This window comes from Linepithema humile, chromosome 4, assembly GCF_040581485.1.
Source record: "Linepithema humile isolate Giens D197 chromosome 4, Lhum_UNIL_v1.0, whole genome shotgun sequence".
In the NCBI taxonomy this organism is placed as follows: domain Eukaryota; kingdom Metazoa; phylum Arthropoda; class Insecta; order Hymenoptera; family Formicidae; genus Linepithema; species Linepithema humile.
This window is the reverse complement of record NC_090131.1, coordinates 29,595,839-29,617,300: the sequence shown is the minus strand read 5'-3', so window position 1 is coordinate 29,617,300 and position 21,462 is coordinate 29,595,839. Positions and strand designations below refer to the sequence as shown.

Below are 21,462 nucleotides of genomic sequence, written 5' to 3'. Positions count from 1 at the left end.
CGATTTGATAAGAAAGGAGACAGAAAAAGTATGTCTGCTCTTTTCTTGTGTTCGAAGCTGAAGCGTGGAGCTTACATGTACATGACTTGCGCATGTGTGCGATATTCCCTCTCTCATGCTGCGTCTCAAATATGGCGTCACTGCACTCAGCTGAGCTGAATCAGCTGTCAGTTTGAAAAGTGGTTGTATTCGTACGTAAGCTGTTATTATGGATTTGACAAATTGTTCTGGAAAAGTGTCACGTTTTGATCGAGGAACTCACTGAATATACATACAAGTAAGTGTAAAAAAATAATATATAAAAAGAATTTTAGATAAAATACCAACAAATTCAAAAAATTATTTGCTTATGGCAAAGTCTTTCACATCAAAGATCTATAAACAAATAAACAAATAAGTTGTAAAACATATGATAATTTGCAAATATACTTGTTTAATAAAATTAATCTGATTGGCAATTTATCAACAATGATTGTAAAAAAACAATGATTTTACTGGTGGCTAAATGGACATTTATGAAAATCACGTAACCACATAAAATTTTTTGAAAATAGTTAAAATTTTTGGATTTAATTTATTAGGTTTTTCACTATTTTATTTAAAATTTCTTTTATTCACATTTATTAAAATTGACATTCCAATAAAAGGAGCTCTATAAATCTACAAAATAAAAATTTTATAATTATATATTTACTTATTTATTTAAAATTACAATTTTGTGATGTACTGTGTAAGCTAATTTAACGGGAAGAAAACCAGGTGAGATTCACAAAGAATCATAAACACACAATCATTGTTAATCATTTATCTTTTTTATTTAAGCTAATAGATTAGACAAACATATATGACTTACTTATGAACATGATTAAAAAAATCACTTTAGCTCAATATCTCCTTAAAAAAGGCAATTAAGAAAATTAAGAGGATTTTCTTTCTGTCCTTTAGCAGTGTTCGCTAGAATCTTTTGTTCTTTAGCCAACATCATTGGAAGAAAATGAGTAAATTTAGACTCATACTGTGAAGAGTAGGATAAAAACACAGTGGATAACTGGTCCATAGTATTAGATGAAAGACGATTCGCCGGAGTAATTGATTCTGAGATATTGGTATTATATATGAGCTTGTATTGATCGGAATTGTCTTGGCTGGTGAAAATAATATCCCTAAAAATAGTTCTAATAAGGACGTGATGAGGCAGCGTTGCAGTGGTTGCTATAATAACCCTTGTCTGCGTCCACAAAAGTTTGTAAAATTGCATTCTGGATGATGTAGTGGCAGGATCGTAACGTCTAAGCTTTATTGTTACGAGGTTCCCAAAAATTTGAGAGTCATCATCAGTGCTGGAAGCTGCAAAAGAATTCAAATGCCTGAAGGCATCAAAGTGCCTATTTTGTTTATTTATATTTTTCCTTCTTGCTCCTCTTTTCCATTTTTACAGCTGTTTTCCTTGTTGTCGATCCCTCTACTAACTTGATTTTCTTCCCTATCTTTTTCTTCTTCAGTTTCAATGCTGTCAAGTACTACTTTTGGCTCATTATTTTTTCTTATCTGCATCATCTTAATTTTATCATCTTTTATCATGTTTATTGCAGTATTAAATGTGTCTGACTGTGATTGAAAATTAGCTTCGGTGTCTGCATTGTTCTCCGCTTGCATCTCAGCTTGCTATATTTAATAAAGAAAATTAATTAATAAAGAAAGTAAAAGTAAAGTAAGAGTAATATTTAATAAAGAAAAGTCTCTCTAATATTATTTCTATATTTAATAAAGAAAAACAAAAATGACATTAACAATATTATAACGGCTTTTTTTAGGGTTTCGTTGTTTAAAGATCGTTTCACGCACTCCTCGACGCTCCTATTAAATTCAATGGACAATGTGAACCACGCGTCGTAGCGCTTGTCCAGGTCAGGGCAAAATGGATGATCTAAATCCCAAAATATTGGTCTTTTCTTGTAGGCTTCGATGAATTGTAATATTTCTTTTTCTGACCAGTCCATGATACTGTCTGTAGCAACAAACAGAAGGAAAGCAATAATTTACTTGATTATACATTGTTGAAAACAAATGCGAAAAAAAGAAAAAAGTTGCAAAAAGTAAGTTTGTTTTGAACATTGAACAGGAAACTCGAATATTCTAGCCATTTAGTAGAAGCGGGACAGAAATTAGTACATCTGCTCTCTTCTATTAGCCGAAACTAAACCGCGGAGCGCTTACGTTGCTTGCTGTTGCGTTTCAAATCTGGCATTAGCTGCGTTCAGCTGATTCTTTCACATGGTTGGTCAGCCTGCACGTCAGAGATGGCAGCACTCCAAGAAAAACAAATATCAAATGTGGTCGAAACGTGTTTCGTGCGAAAGATTTGTTAGAATTTGTAAATAAAGCTAATATAAAATTTTAAAAAGATTATCATATTATAGTAATCCATTACGATGGTGCGAAAGTTAAAATATCACGAACAAAAGCTACTGAAGAAGGTGGACTTTTTATCATGGCAGGCCGACAATAATCTCCACGAGGTTAAAGTTCTCAAGCGATATTGTATTCAGAGAAGATCAGACTACACAGTGTAAGTTGAATAATTATTGGATACAGCATTATATGTATTATAACAAATCTAATACTAACCGAAATTATTTCTAGGTACAACAAATTGTCACGTGAAATACGAGAATTGGGTAAGAAGATCAAGGAAGTTGAACCTGACCATCCTTTTCGCATAGAACAGAGTGCTTTGTTGCTGGAGAAGCTGTACATGCTGGGCTTGATTTCCACGAAGTGGGATTTGTCCCAAACTCAAAAGGTAACTGCCAGCTGCTTCTGCAGACGGAGACTTCCAGTTGTTATGGTGCGCAACAAGATGAGTCAAACAATACCAATGGCAACAAAATTGATAGAACAAGGCCATGTTAGAGTCGGAGTGGAAGTTGTGAAAGATCCTGCATTTCTAGTAACGAGGTAACGCACTTTATATACCTGCTAATATATTGTAAATGCTAAAAGATAAATAAAACTAGAAATGCAAATGTTGAACAAAACTGTATTGATTATATATGTTTTACAGAAATTTAGAAGACTTTGTAACATGGGTGGATACCTCTGCTATTAGGAAACATGTGTTGCAGTACAAGAATGAGGTGAGAACTTCTTTTATATTCTCTTATATGTTACTGCAACTAAATTATAATAATTTATATGTATTTTGTGTATTGCAGAAGGATGATTTTGATTTGGTATAAATCTACATATTAGGTAAATATTGTTTTTTTCTAGAAACTACATTTTATAGAAAAGAAAAAATTGTTGGGATTAAACATATTTATAATCAGAATCTTGAAAATGAGGTTATTATTTTTCAAGTCTCACTCGTTTTGCCCGTAATGGATTATAAGTATACATAGGCAAATCTTGTATATTATTGCTTCTATTATTAAATTTAATAGCATTGATTTTATTTCTAGAAGCTTCTTTTATGATATCTTCATTCATTTTCTTTCTATCTTTCAGATTTTTTTTTAACAAAATTTTATGTACGTTCCGAATGTATGCACTGAAAAGTAATCATATCGACGTTTAAGATTTTATCAGATTAATTATAATTAATTATATTAATCATTTATAAGTGATATACACGCATAAAGTGATTAGCAATTTGCGAATGATTTAATTAATGATTTTATTTACTAACCTGAGGTTTGACACTCGATCGGCTAACTTATATACGTTTCTTCGACGAGTTTTAAGATCAGTTTCTGTTGTTTTATGATTAATAGAATTTCGCGAGTCAAGTGCATTTGAAGCAGTCATTGCTTGAACTTTTGCATTAGTTTTAGAAAGTGTATTACAAGTTTCCTTCGATCCTTTCAAACTGTGTGTATTAAATGCAGGTTGTTTTAATTCTAAGGGTGATTTTGTTTCCTGCATGTTATTAAGACGGCAAGATTTGAATGGATTCGTTAATATCGGCTTTTCGCGCACATTTCGAGAATCGTCAATAATCGTTGTGCGATCTTTCAAGTTTATGCAACCGTATACTCGCTTGTACGTGACATTGTCCACTTTTTGCGCCTCGTATGACAGTGTCACATTTATCGATGTATTTCTTTCTTCAATTTTCGCCTGATTTTCTATTACACAGTTAGAATCATCAACGTGTAACGGAGATTGAAGCAATGAATTGTTTGCATTTTTAGCCAAGTTTTTCATCAGTTCTTTCGAAGAAAGATAAACTAACGATTTATTCGAACTGTGCGTCTTCAACACAGAATCTAATTGCATAGTTTCATCGTTTGCAATTTCCTGCGAATGATTTTGCGAAGTGCTTGTACCGCAAGTGGATATAATGAAGGACGGCACCCCGATGCTGAAAATGGATCGCAATTCAGATTTGCAGGACGAACACAAGCTCAAACAGTCTTCTTCTTGCGAGCAGTTTTCACTTTCTAACATCGTGACTTTTACAAACGCGATGAATATATATATATACATACGTTTTATAACTCTAATGAGATTTTTGCAGGTAGTCAACTGTACAGATTCGTTGTATTGAAGTTTATTAAAAGTTGGATTACATAGTTGTTGCCACTTTCAGATTGCACGAATCACTTGAACAAAGCTACGAAGAATAGTTCACATAAAAGTGTAATCGCATGATAGGACAGTCACTGAATAGAACAAATTTCGTTCAGTTTAGCGCACACATTTGGTTCTTATAATTGGCGATAACACAAACATCGCAAGAGAAATACGGTAAGACTTAAAAAATAGCCATTTAGTGTTCGAAATGTGCGGCGAGGAGATATAATAATGAAGTTTTACACAACTTGCTGACACCAAAGGTTCGACGAATCGATAAACGATTTGGAGTTTACATTACATTAGAAATAATAATATTACCAGATTTCAAGAAACGCAACATTAGAAAAATGAAAAAAAAAAAATTGATATAGCAGCGGAGATAAATCTCGCACCACGTGCGCATTCCGAGCAGCCACTCATTCATATACTTATAATGATAATTAGTATTTATTATGATTATGATACAAATGTTACATGTTAATATCTTTATAATAATCGGCAGTCTCTGTGCTGGTCTCTGTGACACCGCCACCGCGTTAAAGAATCTTTATTACGTTCTAGAGACGGCACTTCTCTAAAACATAACTAGTAGATCAAAACGGGAGCGTTGTGTCGGCTCAGGTCCCTAAGTATCTCCTCTCCCTTCTTCTCCTCCTCCACCATCAACTATTTACATAATTGCCTTGCGGAATCTCTCCATAATACGCTGCATTTTTAATTTATTCAAGGAAGAGAGAAAAAAAAAGACATTTACATCGTTTTATCCCGATTAATATCTATTTGTCGCAGCGTATCGCCACATCTCGTGAAAGTTTTACCAATTTGTTCAAAAATGAAATGAGAATCGTGAATCATGAATCACGCGTTTCATCTGCAGAGGGTAATAAATATGCGTTTTCAATGTGATAATTGCAGGTATAAAAGGCTCGTAGTGAAATATCGTACAAAAGAAAGAAGCAAAGACGACGTGAAGAGAAACGAAAGAAACGAGTAACACAATATAGATAGGCAAGACATCCACACTAACCCGCGAAATACAATAACGGTGCCTCTTGTACTTATCAAACGTGTTTCGTATTACTATCTATTGTTCATTTCCTCTTATGTGGATATATTGTTATATATAGAATTTCGCGTCGACTAGCTATTTGCAATTTCGTGCCATTCCCGAAAAAAATTTATACTCTTTCTGATCCTACTGTTCTTTGTACAAGTTCGTTAACGTATTTTATTCTATCAATTAATCTTAGCGAGATACTCAGTGAATTAAGTTGTCTGTATATCTTATTTTTGGAACAAACATACTGTTGCAATATAAAATGTGGATTTTTTTTCCCATAATAATTGTATCACATTCCATAAAAATATTACTGAAAGACTATATAAGACGCAGAGTATCACGCTAAATACGAATTTGCGACCTACATCGCTATATTTAGAGTCGCTCAAATTCTGAGAAATCGATAAGATTCTTTCGGTTATTTCTCAGGTTTTGGAGAATTCATCCATTTAAGTATCCATGCTTCTTTCGATATTTCGAATATCGGAAATAAGTTGTGTGATTTTAGATGCCAAAATAAATGTTTCGGTAGAAATATTGCATGAATTATTATTATGACAAGGAATGATGATTTATGGTGTAATAAGAATAAATCAAACAGAATTTGAAAAAGCTAGATGCATTTCGATGTAGCAGCCCACAGTGGTGAAAGAAATTAAAAATTGTTATGAAATGGCCGACTTTCGTATCAATAAATACAACAGTTTCAGAAATGGATGACTGCTTTGATGGAAAAAGAAAGATTCTTACAGTTGTACATTACTATCTATAAAAATTTCAACGTTTTAAATTTTAATATGCTCTTCGCGTCACGCTCGTGTTGCAATAAATAGTCGCACAATTTCTACATAGGCAATCTCATATATGCTACTGTACAACATGAAGTGTAAAAAGGTTCTTCCACCTTTCTCACTTCAATTTAAGTGTAAAAATTTATCGACATGAACGAAAGGATGTTCAATTATAACTCTCGTATATCTGACACTGAAAGATTCTATACCGTAGAATTTCAAAGTATCATCCGTTTTATGGATTGCAATAATATTCTGTTTAAGACGACTCAATTTCACGAAATAATTATCTCATAAAGCATAATAAATTAAAACCGCTTATTTTATTATCTATTACACTATATTTCACTCACAGGGCCAATCATTCCACCTTCCGAGAAAATATCCGATAGTTTCTTCGACAAAAATAAATCTCTTCTCCCTGCCGTAGCATGGGCTAGTGATGCAGAGTGATAAGTTGGAATGAGTGTTGGAAAGACCGGCCCTTAAAGACAATATTGAATTTATGCTTTTGTTAATCCTCCAATATTATGCTATCTCATGTCTTCTTTTACACGTTTACCACAATTAATAAATTAGTAACAGAATTCCGCGCGAAAACTTAATGGCATCACACGTTAAATCAACAATCCTCTCCTAGAGCGTCAAATCAAGCGTTAGATAGTATTTTCCCTGTAAAATCCTGGATGAAAATGAAATGGAAATTATAGAACGGACATCAAGATATGAATCGCCGATAGACATAAGCTTTGGAAGATTGACAATGTACTCATTTTGTCCATTCAATCGTGATTTTTACAAATTATATTTTTACATATCGGAATGCACGTGGTACTATTTCATTACGTATCATTATAACATTATGGCTGCGAAATATGCGGTGGAAAATCGAGAAAATCGATCTTTATCACCTTTGGTGTCAACTGTTGTCGGTGAAAAGTAAAATGCACATTACTATGCCGGAACATTGTACAATCAATACGATTGCAATCAATAATACAATAATAACGAATAAGTACAGAATGTGTTATGTGCGCTCAATTTCGTTTGGAGAATATTCATGCATCTTTTACTATATCGAACTCGATAAATTGTTTTTTTTTTTTTTTTTTTTTTACTATACGTTGTGACAACAAACAGATAGGTTATTGCATACTAACAATATCATTTTTTTTATAACATAATATTACGTCACAAAAACATTGCCAAAGAAGCTTTCTAGCACATGTAAAATATCTATATATACGAGACATATCCATATTATAATATACAATAAGGACAATTAATGATTATTAAATTATTAAGTATATGAGCAATATATAATATATATATATATATATATGTATATAATTTATCAATATAAATTTCTATTGAACCCGAGATTATTAGAAAGTCATCTCTCATTGCTCAGTGGATAATGATCTTTCCTTTTCAAGTTTAAAATCAAGATAAATTTTAAGTTAAAAACATCCAAGCAATAACGTTTATAGTAAACATCTAATGATACAGATTTTAAAACATTTTTTTTTTTCAATTTCTACTCAGATATGCATATTAAATAATTTTCATTCAACACACACAGTATGTATATTGTACGGATGGATTATTGTAAAACTGGAACACTTTATAAAAATGGAAAACTTGTTCATTGGCGTCAGTAACGATTTTACTATGCTATTGCTTCACGATTTTGACGGTAATGAAGTCGGATCAAGTCTTTACAATCCAATTAAATGTATATCACGAAATTTACTTTTTTTTTCTTTTTTTTCTTTTTTTTTTTTTTTTTTTTGAGACATGACTTTTTCTAAAATGAGAGATAAGATAGCTCCATGATGGAAGAACGAACGTAACACACATTTTACGTAATCACAGTCGGTGCGTCACGTCCAATGTGCTGATGAAGTTCACTTATTTCTAATGCGATATTAATTAAAGGTTTCAAGACCAGTTGTGCGTCTTTCACGAAAGTAGCTGGATCATTCTCGTAACTATCGATATACATACGGATAGTAGCACCAGAACTTCCCGTTCCGGATAAGCGGAATATTATGCGGGAACCATCCTCAAACAATATCCGTAAACCCTACCGCACAGAATAATGTAACTAGTTGGAAGATATTAGATTATCAAGGCGAAAACAATTGTAAAACATACCTGTTTTGCAGTTTTGCTACCGTCAACAGGATCCGTGTAGGAATAATTATCTGCTCGCTTAACAACGTACTCTTTACCTTCGTACTGCAACTTTTTCCCGATAAATGCTGGCTTCTGAATCGAAATCTCGATATACTGTATCATTTTGTCAGCGCTCACAGCGTTACAATTTTCATAATCATACCTATCATTGATAATAATTAAGAATAATTGAGAATTTTAGAAATATTAAATTTTTTAAAGTATATATAAACTTGTTTAAAAATAATTATTAATACACATACCTAGTAAAGAAATTTCTACCATAAATTTTCCAGTGATCTAATAAGATATCTTCTACAGATTTTCCAAGTCCCGCAATCACATTGAGCCATGCTAGGCATGCCCATATTCCATCTTTCTCACGAATATGATCAGAACCGGTACCAAAACTTTCCTCTCCACATAACGACAGATCTTTAGCATCCATTAAATTTCCTGAAGTTTGCACATCAGTTAAGTATTGTGAAATAGATTACAAGTTCTTTTTTTGTACAAATGTAAAAATTTTTTTATACCGAAGTATTTCCATCCAGTAGGAACTTCGAAGAATTGCACTCCATATTTAGCGGCGACTCTATCGATAGCCGCGGCCGTCGGCATAGATCTGGCGAATCCTTTAATACCAGTCTTTTGGAAATATGGGATTAATTTCAAATTAGCAGCTAACACCGCTAAGGAATCGGAGGGAGTGACAAAAAAGGCTTTCTTGCCCAAGATCTGTAAGTACAAGCGCGTTATTATCAAATTTTTGTTAAAACTAATTTGATTACATTTATCGATTGCCTACCATATTTCTGTCTCCGTCTCCATCGAAAGCGGCACCAAAATCGTACGGTCCTTGTTTTATAGCATTCACTAAATCTTTGGCATATGTTAAATTTGGATCAGGATGTAAACCACCAAAATCTTCTAACGGCGTTATATTTACTAAACTTGTGTCGTCCACGCCTAATTCAGTGCTAAATATACGTTTCACATACGGTCCCGTAACTAAAAATCAATGAAAGTTTACATCATTTTTCTATTAATAACATCTTTATAAAAACATTAGTTAGATATGAATCATGAAATATATGATAAATGAAATGAATAAATTATGAAAGATATGATAAATATGAATTATGTAATATCTAACCTCCATTCATCGAATCGATGAGGACTTTAAACGCCGGTTTATCCGCACTTCCGTGCAACAACTTTTTAATACTTGCAAAATCAAAAATTTCCTTCATAAGCTCTAGATAATCTTTCACAGAATCAATGATATCGATGGTAAACGGTTTACCATCAACTTTGATAGAGATATTCTGTATCTTATCAATATCTACGCTAATATCAGGAATAATTTTATAAGATTCTAGTGTCTTGGTGATCTCGTAGATTTTATTCGTAATGTTATCCGGAGCGGGGCCACCGTTGTCACAATTGAACTTAATGCCAAAGTCGGCATCAGGTCCACCAGGATTATGCGATGCGGTTAAGACAATTCCGCCTTGCGTTTTATACTTCCGAATTATAGTTGATACCGCTGGCGTCGAGAGGATGCCATTCTGACCAATTATCAATTTTCTCACCTAAAATCATTACAGTTTTATAGCATCAATTACATCTTCGTATAATTTTTTTATATATAACCTCTCTATATAATTATTTTCAGTTATCTCACAAGGGAATTGTCCTTACTCTATTTTTTACATTACATTATATTATTTTTCTGAATAAAATTGTTAGTGTCAAGTCATGAAATGAATAATGTATTGTGTATTGTAAAAGTTATACATAATACATAACACTGACAGAATTTAGATACACTAAATGCTATATATATAACTATATATAGAACCTGAAAGCTTGTTGATATCAAATTTCAAGTTTTCTAAACTATTCAGTATATCAATAGTGCTTCAAATTCCTTTATTAGCATTGATATAATATTGCCAAAATCTGTGCTGTGACATATTTCGGTTTATGTCAATCAATCTATGTGTATTGCATGGAACTATATGTTTCCAGAAATAGCTCGATGCTTGAACTGGTCAATCGATCTTACCCCGTTTGCTGCGGCGATCCGGATGATCTTATTCACCGCTTCCTTCCCGTAAAATCGTCCATCACCGCCGACGACAAGAGTGCAGCCTGACAGCTGATCACCCAGAGCTTGCAGTATCGCCTGGACAAAGTTCTCTGTATAGTGTTCCTGCTGGAAGATCTTCACAGCTTTTCGCAGGCCCGAAGTGCCCGGCTTTTGACCCTCGTATATCCCGGTGTCCACCGTAAAACTCGTCACCGACGTCGTGGACATGTTTATTGGAGAAGTGTGCTGCAATCGAAGAAAGAAAAAACGGTGCAACAAACAGTTACGAGATGCTAATCCGTGAATCGCGGTTCAAAAGGAGATCGCGCTCTCGCAACAGTCGTTCGATAACTGTCGCCGGTATGAACTTTGCCTGTCAATGACACGCAAGGGCATAGGCAACGCCGGGCTGTCGCCATCTTGGAATATTGCGCGCGCCAGCTGTCGCGCCAGCTCGCGCGCACGTGCACGTCTAGCCGAAATCACGTAGGTCAGGAAGCTTGTCATGAAATACTCCGAATACTATTGTAGGACGAAATGAAAAACAGAATCATTTGGTTTTTCCTAAATGTTTTTGTGACAGAAAAAAAGAAAGCTTCTTGTGTTATTTATTTATTGGAATTTTGTCCTTTAATAACAAAAAATTTTTAACTTATACTCAGACATTCAGAAAAAGTAGAAAAATTTGAAAAATGTACAAAAAGTGTAGTTAAAACAACAAATCCATCACCTCATTATGCTGCTAAAAATGCAAAATTTTTTTGCAGAAAGAGCTTATTAAGTACAAAATTAAAGATTGTCTTATTTCTTTATGAATATAGATTTATAGCAATATAATGCATTTTTTCGTATTTAATTTAAAACGTTGAAGAAATAATATACTTTTTTAATGAGTAATATCATTTTTATATTAATAAATAATAACTATATAGATATTACTGATATCAAGAACTGTTGTTAGAAGGATTAAGAGAAGATATCTTTATTAAGAGAGGTAAATACGCATAAGCCTGTTATCAATTCAGCTTTCGACAAGCCGCGCTCCAATTCGATAATTTTTGGTTCTAGTAACAACTTCCACAGAATAACGATCACTTTCCAACTTTCAGATAGATAAGTAGAGGAAATGATTATGAAAAATAGTGACGTTTATAATTGCGAATGCGTGCGCAAGATAACAATTCTGTAAATAGATGATGCGTAGATTAATAACGCGGAAGTTGAACAAAATAGACGCACCACGGTTTTCGATCTGTAAACGTGAATCCTGTGAATTTCGAGACTCTCTTTCGTCATTTTTTTCGATAATGACGCGGAATAAGCAATTTAATATGACAATTGATAGTGATATTTTAAAACAAAGCAAGCTACATAATATGCAGTGTGGAAATCGTTTGACGTCATGGAACATGCGTTGTTTTAAATTAAGATAGCGAATATACAGAGTGTCTCAGATATCGTATGCACACGTCTCTGAGATAAATCGATGGAATCGACAGCGACAGGAATGGAAGCGACAGCTCAAGTTATTCTGTGAGTATAAATAATAAAAGAATTGCAGTTAATTGTGGCGAGGAATAATTTCAATATTCAAGAAGAAAACTTGTGAACACTTACGTAAACGTGTGTTTGTTTGTAATAAAAATTTCTTTTAGCCACTTTCGGGAAATGTCGGAATACTAGGAACTTGCATAGAAAAAAAAAAAGAGATATGATTGAGGATGATGAAAATTCAAGACCAATTGAATCATTCATGTCGCGTAAGCGTAAGAAAGGAACGATCTTCAAAACAAGCGCGACATTCGCAGCATAAACGACTTGCGTCAGTAATCCGGATTAACAACAAGATTAACTAGCTTTTTTGGCCTGGAGATTACAGTCCCACCTATAAAATAGAGCAGAGCAATTAACGAACCTCAGAATAACAGATGTGTGTCACTGCAACTTTTGTCTCAAGGAGTTAAAGCTACGATTAGACGGACACGTCCGACTTGTCGCGCCGACGAGCGATAAGACGAGAAACGGAGACTCGAGGTAACTGAGCCGCGCTCACAGCGATCCTTTCATCTCGCTGCGAGTCTTTATAGTCCTGTAATCGTGGAGCATCTCGGCGTCGAAGAGGGAAGGAATAACAAAAGCGGAAAAAAATTTTGTACATACAATTGTTATGACTGACAGTAATTGGCCGGCGTTTAAGCGGCGCTCGCTCGCTCGCAGCGCACGCGCTAGCATAACCGAAAAATGCGAGCAGAGGAAGGGATGCGTTAAGTCAAGGATGACTGATATAAAGTTCGTGGATTTATAAAATAGAGACAGACTTCAAATCTCAGTTTTCCAGTGAAAACACGTGTTACACAAAAATAAGGTGTTTGTTCACATCCACTCCGGACAGATCGTTTCTCTCGCACCGACCAGGGATCAAGCTCTGGATTGTGCCATCTGGAGAGAAAAAGTGAGTCAGAGATTTTTTTAATTTACGCACAATTCAGTCGCCGGGAGACGACTCACTGATATCGGATATCGGATTCCGCTAAACTCGCGATAACTTTTCACGCGTTACTTGATCCTCTGTAATCGGTTAATTTGGAGTAAAAGGAGATACATTTATCGTCACGATAAGACTCGTAATACTCCAAAAGCGAAGCGGTTATTGAATTCGCTATCTGCTCTCGCACTTTATAGACGATACATCCACGTAATAGGTGATATATCCGAGACATTTTTACATAAAGATGATACGTAACACGAAAGAAAGTCACACCGCGCGTAACAATACATTGAAACGCAGAACGGTCGTCGTTTAGCTGCGTATCGAGTAAGTGAACACTTGCGTTTGATCTGCCACTCCGAAAACTTCGCGTTCGCGCAAGGAGCTCACGGAACTTTTCTTTATTGCAGATACTTTCTGTCAGCGTCAGAAATTATGTATATTTACCGGGACAACGATACTCCACGAGACAGCGGATCTGAAAGCACGCCGCTGCTCTCTTCGGATTCTCGCACCAGCCTGGAACCAGCGATATTCGATGTCTCGGAAACGAGCGATTTGGATCTCAGTCCAACTGCTTATTCCTTCAAGTACGATATCTTCAAAATTAGATTCATTAATTCATATTGTAATCGGACTTTTTTATAATTTGTTGAAACTGTCAGAGCCTCGTTTAATCTTCATTTATACATATATATTTTTTATAAAAAATTAATTGCTGATCGCTGATGCATCTTTATTACCTTGTTTAGATATGGGAGCCTGGATGCCGGCAGTTATGGCACAACCATAACAACTATACCGAAGAGACCGCCTCCTTTAATGCAAGACAACGAATTGCTCATTTCACCAACGGCACGTTCACCTTGCATCGTAAATCATCATGAGAACAATTACGAGGTAATATCGAGATCTGGGAAAAATAACATAATTAAATGTAAAAAGCAAAATAATATACATATTTGTCTCAATTTTGACAAGCGTACTAATATAAATGTAAAAATAAGCGCATCTTTTCTGCATACGCACAATTTTTGTAATCTTATGCATTACATTGCACAATTTTTAGATATTATGCGAGAATCCCGACGCGATGAATTACGCGCCCGTGAAGAAAACGAACGAGATCGACTATAAAGCTGGTTCATTACGATTTCAACGTGATACGCAGACTTCCCACAAGGACCTCAAGTCGAAGCAAAGTTCCTTGGTCACTGTGTGAGTATTTCACAATACAAGTTCTTCAGTTACCGCGAGCGAGTATTTCACGATACAAAAAAAATCGACGCGAAGTATCGGAGCGAGTGTTAAAATAGCAAATTTATTCAATGATTCCTGATAATGCAGTGATATAATTAACCGTTTCTTCATATCAATTGACTCGCCGATCGATATACTTTCCTACACAACCAAGAGCGCGAAGATATTTAATACAGATTACAAGAGATTATATAATTTACATATTTACCGTTCTCATGTTTATATAGTATTTCAAAAGGTTGACTAAACCTTGAACTACTGCTGTACTTTCGTAATATTGATGCCGACATAAATATATTATTTGGCATATTAATAATTCCGATTAGCTACCAATAGCTACACATCCTACGTAATAGAAAAACATTTCAATATTTTTATATTGATATGAAATTACTTCTCTCATCATATATATCTCTTTTAGATAAGAATTTCTAAATTTCGAAATCTAGAAATTTTTATATAAAAAGTGTTTTCAACCCCAAAGGCTGACAGTTTAGAGGCCTCATAAGCAACTACGGTTGATTTTGCAATTTTGCATTTTATTAACGTTGCATTTTATTAACGGCATATTCAGATTTGTCTGTAAAATTCAAGTATATTTTTTTTGTCAAATATTTGATTATACGATTTTATGTTTCGCAAGGAATAATGATTGTTAAGTGTCATAAAGTATCCTTGCGAATATGGACGTGCAAACGCCAATCAATGCACCCAACTACATACGTAAGAGAAACAAATAGAAATAGTGATCGATGTGAGACGTTATCAATGGTAAGCTATAAATGTTTATCTCGCGTTGTTTATCATATTCGTGCTCGTGTCCTGTGATACAGTGTGATTATATTTTTTTTGTACGTTGTATTTGCAGTCATTTTATCACCCATAGATGGCTGATGGCAATAAGCCCCAAACTTGCATCAGCGCATCTTGAATTGATTCTTTTTTCATCGCCGCCGATACATAATTGTACAAAGGGGTGAAATTGATGGCGACGCTATATTTCAAACGTTATCACGTTTTAAGTATTCCTGCCATTCCAAAAAGAAAGCGCCGTTACGATAAACGTATACGAATAGTTTTATAAAACGACAATTCGCGCACAATTGACGCAGCTCATTTTATCACTGAAAAATAATGTAGGACTTGAAAAGGAAAGAAATCGACCGACAAACGAAAAGCGTAAATATTTTTTATGAATAGAAATGTAGAAACGCACAGATAAAAATAGAAATTACAAAAAAACGCGCACTCGTCGATTTTATATCCGACGATAAGAAACGCTAATCAATGTCGTAATTCTTTTTTCACGCGAAAGCCGATATCGGTTAATAAGGACAAAATTTATGACTCGTAAGTTGTAAAATCGTGTTTCTCAGTTCTAATCAATTTGAGCGCAATCGACACGTCAATTGACGCACACGATCGTATGATATCGGCATATACTAAGTATAGCTACTCGCATCTCTACATGTGACTGATATAACCTAAATACGCAACCGTATTTAGGCACTTATCAATATCACATTTGACAGTTACATATTCCACGAATTCAGGAAATCCGTTCAGAACTCACCATTCGCGGCTTTAACGTCGTTGCCGGTGCGACTTCGCTGTCGAGCATCGCGAGCATCCCGGGCGAAATCGTTACTCGTCCGCCCTTATCGAACCTTCCGCGCGACTAACACCTCGCGAGGGACTGAAGTTCACCAAGCGGTCGCTCGTTTTTTCGTCCCCGCGTCTGGAAAACGAGCGCCGAAATGATCGTGGCACTCCGTCGTCTGACACTCCTGCCCTCGCGTGTCGCCGTTGCACAATGCGAAGTCGAATCCGCGTCTTATCTTCTCGATCGAGGGTTAGAAACGCTGTCGCTCGTTTTCGAGACGCGGGAACGAAGGTGCTCAGCGTGCACGCCTCGCGCCAACGCACCGCGCCAACGTCCGGAGCGTCTAGAGCGCGGCGCGACGGGACGCCCGAAGGGGTTACCGCTCTGTCTGTTGCCTGGGCAACAGACGACCGCCCCGAAGGTGAATGCCCTTAGCCGCTAACCTGCCGTTTCGCCGGGCGCACGTATACAGGCTCGTTCAAGTATCGAGAGCTGCATTTCAAAGAGCTTATGATAGATTTGGACACGACGTGCACGAGAGTAATCTTTATCACATTCATTGGCGATAAAATTGCAATCAATGGCGAACTTGTCCAAATTTTAGACTGCACTTTTCCCTCAATTTTGATAAATCTGATTTCTCAAAGAAAAAAATATGAAGTACAAGACTTGCATTCTTGGCTGGCGATAAACGAGTTGATTAAAACAAATTGGGGCAAAATTAACAATATAAATATATTGTGCAACCGCGAGTATGAATTGCTACTTGCAATACATTTGATTTTTCAGTTAATATCTTAAAGGTGTCTATTTTTCCAAGCGACAAAAATAGCTGGGTCTGCTCAATGCGACGAATAAATAAATAAATAATGAACCTAGAACGGAGAGATATATGACGAAATCGGACGCTGTGTTCCGAAAAGTTGAGAGAAATACGTGCAAAAATACTCAATAATTTCGATTAAAAAAAAAAAAAAAAAAACGCGTGATCACGTAAGAATCCACGAAAACGTCTTTGCAATGACTAATCAAGTTCAACAACAGAATATGTATAAAGATACGCATTGTCCTTGGTCCATATATTCGCAACTGTCTATGATTCAAACTATGAGATTCCTTTAGATAACTAAGACAGAATTGTAATCATAATGCTGCACGTTGATTATAAACGGACCGTGTTAAGAAATAGATAGAGGTATCTTTATGAGCTCCGAACGTCTCCGAGTGCAAAATATCAATTATCGGAGAAATGCGTACACAAAAATAACGTAACACGCTCATTATTCAAGAGGAAATAACTGATAAGCGATATATAGCGTATCTCAATAACTTACGTCTTTATATTGAGCATTCTGATAAATTTAGTTGTTCCGAATTTCCAAATCGTCTCAGATATTTGATATCATTTTTGCAAACCAATTCACAGAATTAAAATTGCGCTAAAATAAATCTATTCAAAAGAATAAATGGACACTCGTAAAAAAAACACTTTGTAGAAACATACCTGTGTAATATGTTACAAATTTTATATATGTATTGTATTATTATTGATCTGTATCCCCCTTAGATTTTCAGTATGGAATACGATATTGGGATCATCGCTGCTGACTATGCCATGGGGAATTGGGATGGCCGGATTCTTTCCTGGGATAATCCTCAACTTGACAATGAGTGGATTGTGCCTGTACACCGCTTATCGCCTCATAACTGCACACGCGTATCACGGTAAGAGTATGTTTCTCCATGAAGTGAGTTAAAACTTGCTTCGTACCAATCTTACTCATCGATTGCATTCCCGCAGGTGGGGGAGAAAGTATAGAAGTCCTAGATTTGAGTCGAATTTACATTGGCAAATGGGCGGAACATATCGCCAGGATCTTCAGTATTGCCGTACTACTGGGCGCGACTATAGCTTACTGGGTATTAATGGCCAATTTCCTGTACAATAGCGTCAATTTTATTTACGGTAAAGATTTCGCACACATGCGCGAGAATCCAAGTCCCGATGAATCATTTTGAAGCAACGAAATCTTTTTGCAGATAACGTAGCTGGCCGCTCGGCGAATTCTGTGCTTGAGAACGTCTCATATACAGAAGGTGCACATCACTTTTGATTCATCGCTCAAGAATAATATGTTTTCGATGTGTCACTCACTTTCTGCTCTAATTCACAGTTGTATGCCCGAAGAGAGAAATCCATGACGAAAACGATACTATTTTAATTTACGAGAAGACATTTGATGCACTGGGACCAGCATGGGACTTACGCAACACAGTGCCAATGTTTTTGGCTTTATTGATATTTCCCTTGCTGAATTTCAACAGTACGACGTTTTTCACCAAGTTTAATTCTCTCGGTAAGTAAATCACTTCTATATTCCGCATTATCTAAATATCTCCTCATTTACTGCACCTTTCTATGTGCAATACAAGGCAATATCTGAAATAATATGTGTATATATAAGCCGTGCGATTGTACATACAACTCTGATCTGCCGAATTAAAATTTGCAATTATGCCAAATTACAAATTTTCTTATAGGAACCGTGTCAATCGTATACATAATTATCTTTGTTCTGATAAAATCTACATCGTGGGGTATTAATATGGACCAAACCGATTGGGCAGTGAGTAGGATAATAAAACCCACATTTCCAGCCCTCTCCGGATTGCTGGCAATGTCATTCTTCATTCACAATATTATAATCAGTATAATGCAGAATAATCGTTATCAAGAAAATAATGTAAGTTACTTGAAATTCCGTTTATACACATGTGTGTGTGTATGTATATTCTATTTACAAACATCAAATAAACACACGATCTTATTTTTAGGGCAGGGATTTAACTCTGGCATATATTCTCGTCACGATAACTTACATCATCGTTGGAGTAGCGTTTTACATATGTTTTCCTCTGCCTAAATCGTGCATTGAAGATGTAAGTAACAATAATGTTTAATATTTATTATAAAAGTTATGCTTCCTAAACAGGAGTTTGCTTTATTGCAGAACTTATTGAATAATTTTCAAAAATGGGACGGCCTCACCATAGGCGCTCGTATATTACTACTGTTCCAATTAACGACCGTCTATCCTTTGCTCGCATATATGTTACGTATCCAGTTGTTGTCATCGATATGCAAAGGAGTATCTAATAGGAGCTTAGTACTGCTCATTAATCTCATATTGGTTTCCATATGCATTTTATTTGCAACATTTATGCCACACGTTGGAACTATCGTCAGGTACACAGGCGCTATAAGTGGACTGATTTACGTCTTCACTTTACCAAATTTACTGCATTTATCGATTTTGAGAAAAGAGGAAAAGTTAACGATATGCTCTCTGTTAATTCACTTAGGTATACCCGTTATCGGATTTTTAAATCTCATTGCTCAATTTTTCATCACAGATAATTAATTATATAATAAAAGTTAAAGACTGTGTGATTGCATTTACATGATATCCTCGATTGCATTTAACTAATTATGTACACCACTATGTACTTTATATAAGATGAGAAGTGATATATTAAACTTAGATTAAAAATAATTTTAAATACATTAGGTAAACATTAAGTATAAGATACTTGATTTAAAATGCCAAGCTTACGTATTAAATAGTTTACTACTTATAAGAGAATTTTGTGAATTAAGAAATGTACTCAATTTAAGATCTGCCTGTGAGATTATGTGCATACATGTATGACATAATATTATGTTTATCACTTTTTAAAAAGAAATAACAGTTAATATAACTTATTTAAGACAAAACATTAATTTAATAAAAATATATATTTATTTTCTCACCATTAACACAAAAGTTGTTACATATTTTATACTTGAGACATGCTATGTATTAAATATGCAACAATTACTTTTACATTCCCTGTCATGATTTATTTAAAAATTTTGTTACCTCTGATTCAGCTCTGAGATATTTTATAAACCCAAACAGTGTCAACTCCGTGTCCAATTGTCATAATAGGATGCTTATTAGGAAGAGGAAATCTACATGCAATTACAAGAGTGTCCTGGCACAATTCGCTATTAAATTTCTTTTCAATATCTTCCATCTGTGCAAAAGATGTCACAACTATATACTAATGCATATTACAATATTCTCAGAGCTATAATGGATATTAAAAAATGTACCATTTGATCTACACCAAATACAACAATGTTGTCATATTTCCCTAAATTATATTTCCATAAATCTTGTTTGAAGAAGGCAGTATTGTTTGATAAACCATTAGTCAAGGCTTTCAATCTTGAGTACCATACTAGCCAAGTATTTAATTCAATACCATGGGCTTTGAAACCATGCTTTGCAGCTGCAAGAACCTATTTATAAATTATCTTTTTTATCGTATCAACAGCGAGATATTTAGTCTACACGCTCTTTTTTAACATTTGTAATGTCACATTTTATTTATTTCAAAATTTATGATGCATTTTAATATTATCATACTCACAATACGTCCATCTCCACTACCAAGATCAATTAAAGAACCAGAGCGACCATTTAATGCTTGGATAACATTTTTTATTTGTTGATGTGTAGCTGGTACATATGGCAAACATATCCTACGAAATGCAGGACTTACAAATGGAAAGCAAACAACACTAATTGCTGTTGCAATGCCACCTAATAATGTAAAGTCATAAATAAAACTATCGCTGAAATCATGTGGGAGCGTTTATGTAAAATAACAAACCTGTAGCCGCAATTAAAGCTAAACCAATTTTTGATGATTTCTGTGATGCGCCAATATCTTTTTTAGCAGAAAAGTACTCCATTCTAATCTCGGTATTTAACTTTTAAATTGTAAAACAAAACAACTCAGCTTTCAGATTATAAAACAAAATTTTTTATATAAATTTTTCTAAATGACAAATATGTGTACACTCAAAACTGTAGTTCTACGATGACTGTGTGACATTCTGATTGCCTGATAATGTAATTTCATTCCTACAAACTCCACTTTGCTTCACGTGCCAAACAGTGCAAAACAGTGTGAACAAATATGAAATAATGGTTCAATAGGGATCACTGTTTACTTGTGATAATTATCGTATGAGTGTTTTGCACTTTTTTTTTAATTAAACAAGATGGAGATGGCTATTGCAGCGCCATACAGCCCGCGTTTTACAAATTCTTATAAGATTTTATTTCATAGATTAAGGCAGAAGTTAACGTTAAAATAAACAATTATGGTACAAATTAAGCGAATAGTTTAGTTTGATTTATCGTTGTCTTGTATCACTTATTCGTTTTGTCAAAATTATTTTGTTAAAATCAAGTATAGGCAAGTAATCAGGAAATCGTAAGTTTTTTGAAATACATTTTATTTATATTAATACTACAGTTTATATTTTATATTATTTATAATGTCATTTTTATAAAT

General features: G+C 34.7%; 5 protein-coding genes and 1 long non-coding RNA gene across 10 annotated transcripts; 2 read left to right on the top strand and 4 right to left on the bottom strand.

The window, feature by feature from the left end:
• Window positions 1–117: 117 nt before the first annotated feature.
• LOC105673356 (U3 small nucleolar ribonucleoprotein protein IMP3) lies at window positions 118–3,331 on the top strand. Its single transcript, XM_067354242.1, has 5 exons — window positions 118–277; window positions 2,421–2,569; window positions 2,644–2,958; window positions 3,065–3,137; window positions 3,216–3,331. The coding sequence occupies exons 2-5, from the start codon at window positions 2,433–2,435 to the stop codon at window positions 3,237–3,239; spliced, it is 549 nt and encodes a 182-aa protein (XP_067210343.1). The 5' UTR covers window positions 118–277; window positions 2,421–2,432; the 3' UTR covers window positions 3,240–3,331.
• LOC136999695 (uncharacterized) lies at window positions 963–2,340 on the bottom strand. Its single transcript, XR_010890012.1, has 2 exons — window positions 2,218–2,340; window positions 963–2,008 (listed from the first exon to the last, which is right to left on the bottom strand). It is a non-coding gene; the product is annotated as an uncharacterized lncRNA (long non-coding RNA).
• Window positions 3,025–4,488, bottom strand: LOC105673353 (uncharacterized). The gene is made up of 2 exons (XM_012368927.2): window positions 3,689–4,488; window positions 3,025–3,550 (listed from the first exon to the last, which is right to left on the bottom strand). The coding sequence occupies exons 1-2, from the start codon at window positions 4,486–4,488 to the stop codon at window positions 3,349–3,351; spliced, it is 1,002 nt and encodes a 333-aa protein (XP_012224350.2). The 3' UTR covers window positions 3,025–3,348.
• Window positions 4,489–7,520: 3,032 nt separating this feature from the next.
• Window positions 7,521–16,439, bottom strand: Pgm1 (phosphoglucose mutase 1). Its single transcript, XM_012368920.2, has 8 exons — window positions 16,024–16,439; window positions 10,679–10,948; window positions 9,764–10,202; window positions 9,416–9,618; window positions 9,144–9,345; window positions 8,871–9,063; window positions 8,587–8,770; window positions 7,521–8,515 (listed from the first exon to the last, which is right to left on the bottom strand). The coding sequence occupies exons 1-8, from the start codon at window positions 16,078–16,080 to the stop codon at window positions 8,291–8,293; spliced, it is 1,773 nt and encodes a 590-aa protein (XP_012224343.1). The 5' UTR covers window positions 16,081–16,439; the 3' UTR covers window positions 7,521–8,290.
• On the top strand, window positions 13,020–19,845 carry LOC105673352 (neutral amino acid transporter 9-like). Of its 3 annotated transcripts, none has more exons than XM_012368926.2 (11): window positions 13,020–13,154; window positions 13,601–13,780; window positions 13,943–14,090; window positions 14,260–14,408; window positions 17,621–17,778; window positions 17,855–18,019; window positions 18,094–18,150; window positions 18,228–18,410; window positions 18,595–18,797; window positions 18,889–18,993; window positions 19,065–19,845. In XM_012368926.2, the coding sequence occupies exons 2-11, from the start codon at window positions 13,626–13,628 to the stop codon at window positions 19,473–19,475; spliced, it is 1,734 nt and encodes a 577-aa protein (XP_012224349.2). In that variant the 5' UTR covers window positions 13,020–13,154; window positions 13,601–13,625; the 3' UTR covers window positions 19,476–19,845. The 3 variants fall into 3 exon arrangements, with proteins under 3 accessions (XP_012224349.2, XP_012224347.2, XP_012224348.2); XM_012368924.2 differs by having other exon boundaries at window positions 17,621–17,784; XM_012368925.2 differs by having other exon boundaries at window positions 13,135–13,517; window positions 17,621–17,784.
• LOC105673355 (ATP synthase subunit C lysine N-methyltransferase) lies at window positions 18,378–21,150 on the bottom strand. Of its 3 annotated transcripts, none has more exons than XM_012368929.2 (5): window positions 20,773–21,150; window positions 20,530–20,702; window positions 20,210–20,398; window positions 19,974–20,130; window positions 18,378–18,493 (listed from the first exon to the last, which is right to left on the bottom strand). In XM_012368929.2, exons 1-4 carry the CDS (start codon window positions 20,852–20,854, stop codon window positions 19,981–19,983), a joined length of 594 nt encoding a protein of 197 aa, XP_012224352.1. In that variant the 5' UTR covers window positions 20,855–21,150; the 3' UTR covers window positions 18,378–18,493; window positions 19,974–19,980. The 3 variants fall into 3 exon arrangements, with proteins under 3 accessions (XP_012224352.1, XP_067210341.1, XP_012224351.1); XM_067354240.1 differs by lacking the exon at window positions 18,378–18,493 and adding an exon at window positions 19,180–19,311; XM_012368928.2 differs by lacking the exon at window positions 18,378–18,493 and having other exon boundaries at window positions 19,831–20,130; window positions 20,773–21,149.
• Between the last annotated feature and the right edge of the window lie 312 nt (window positions 21,151–21,462).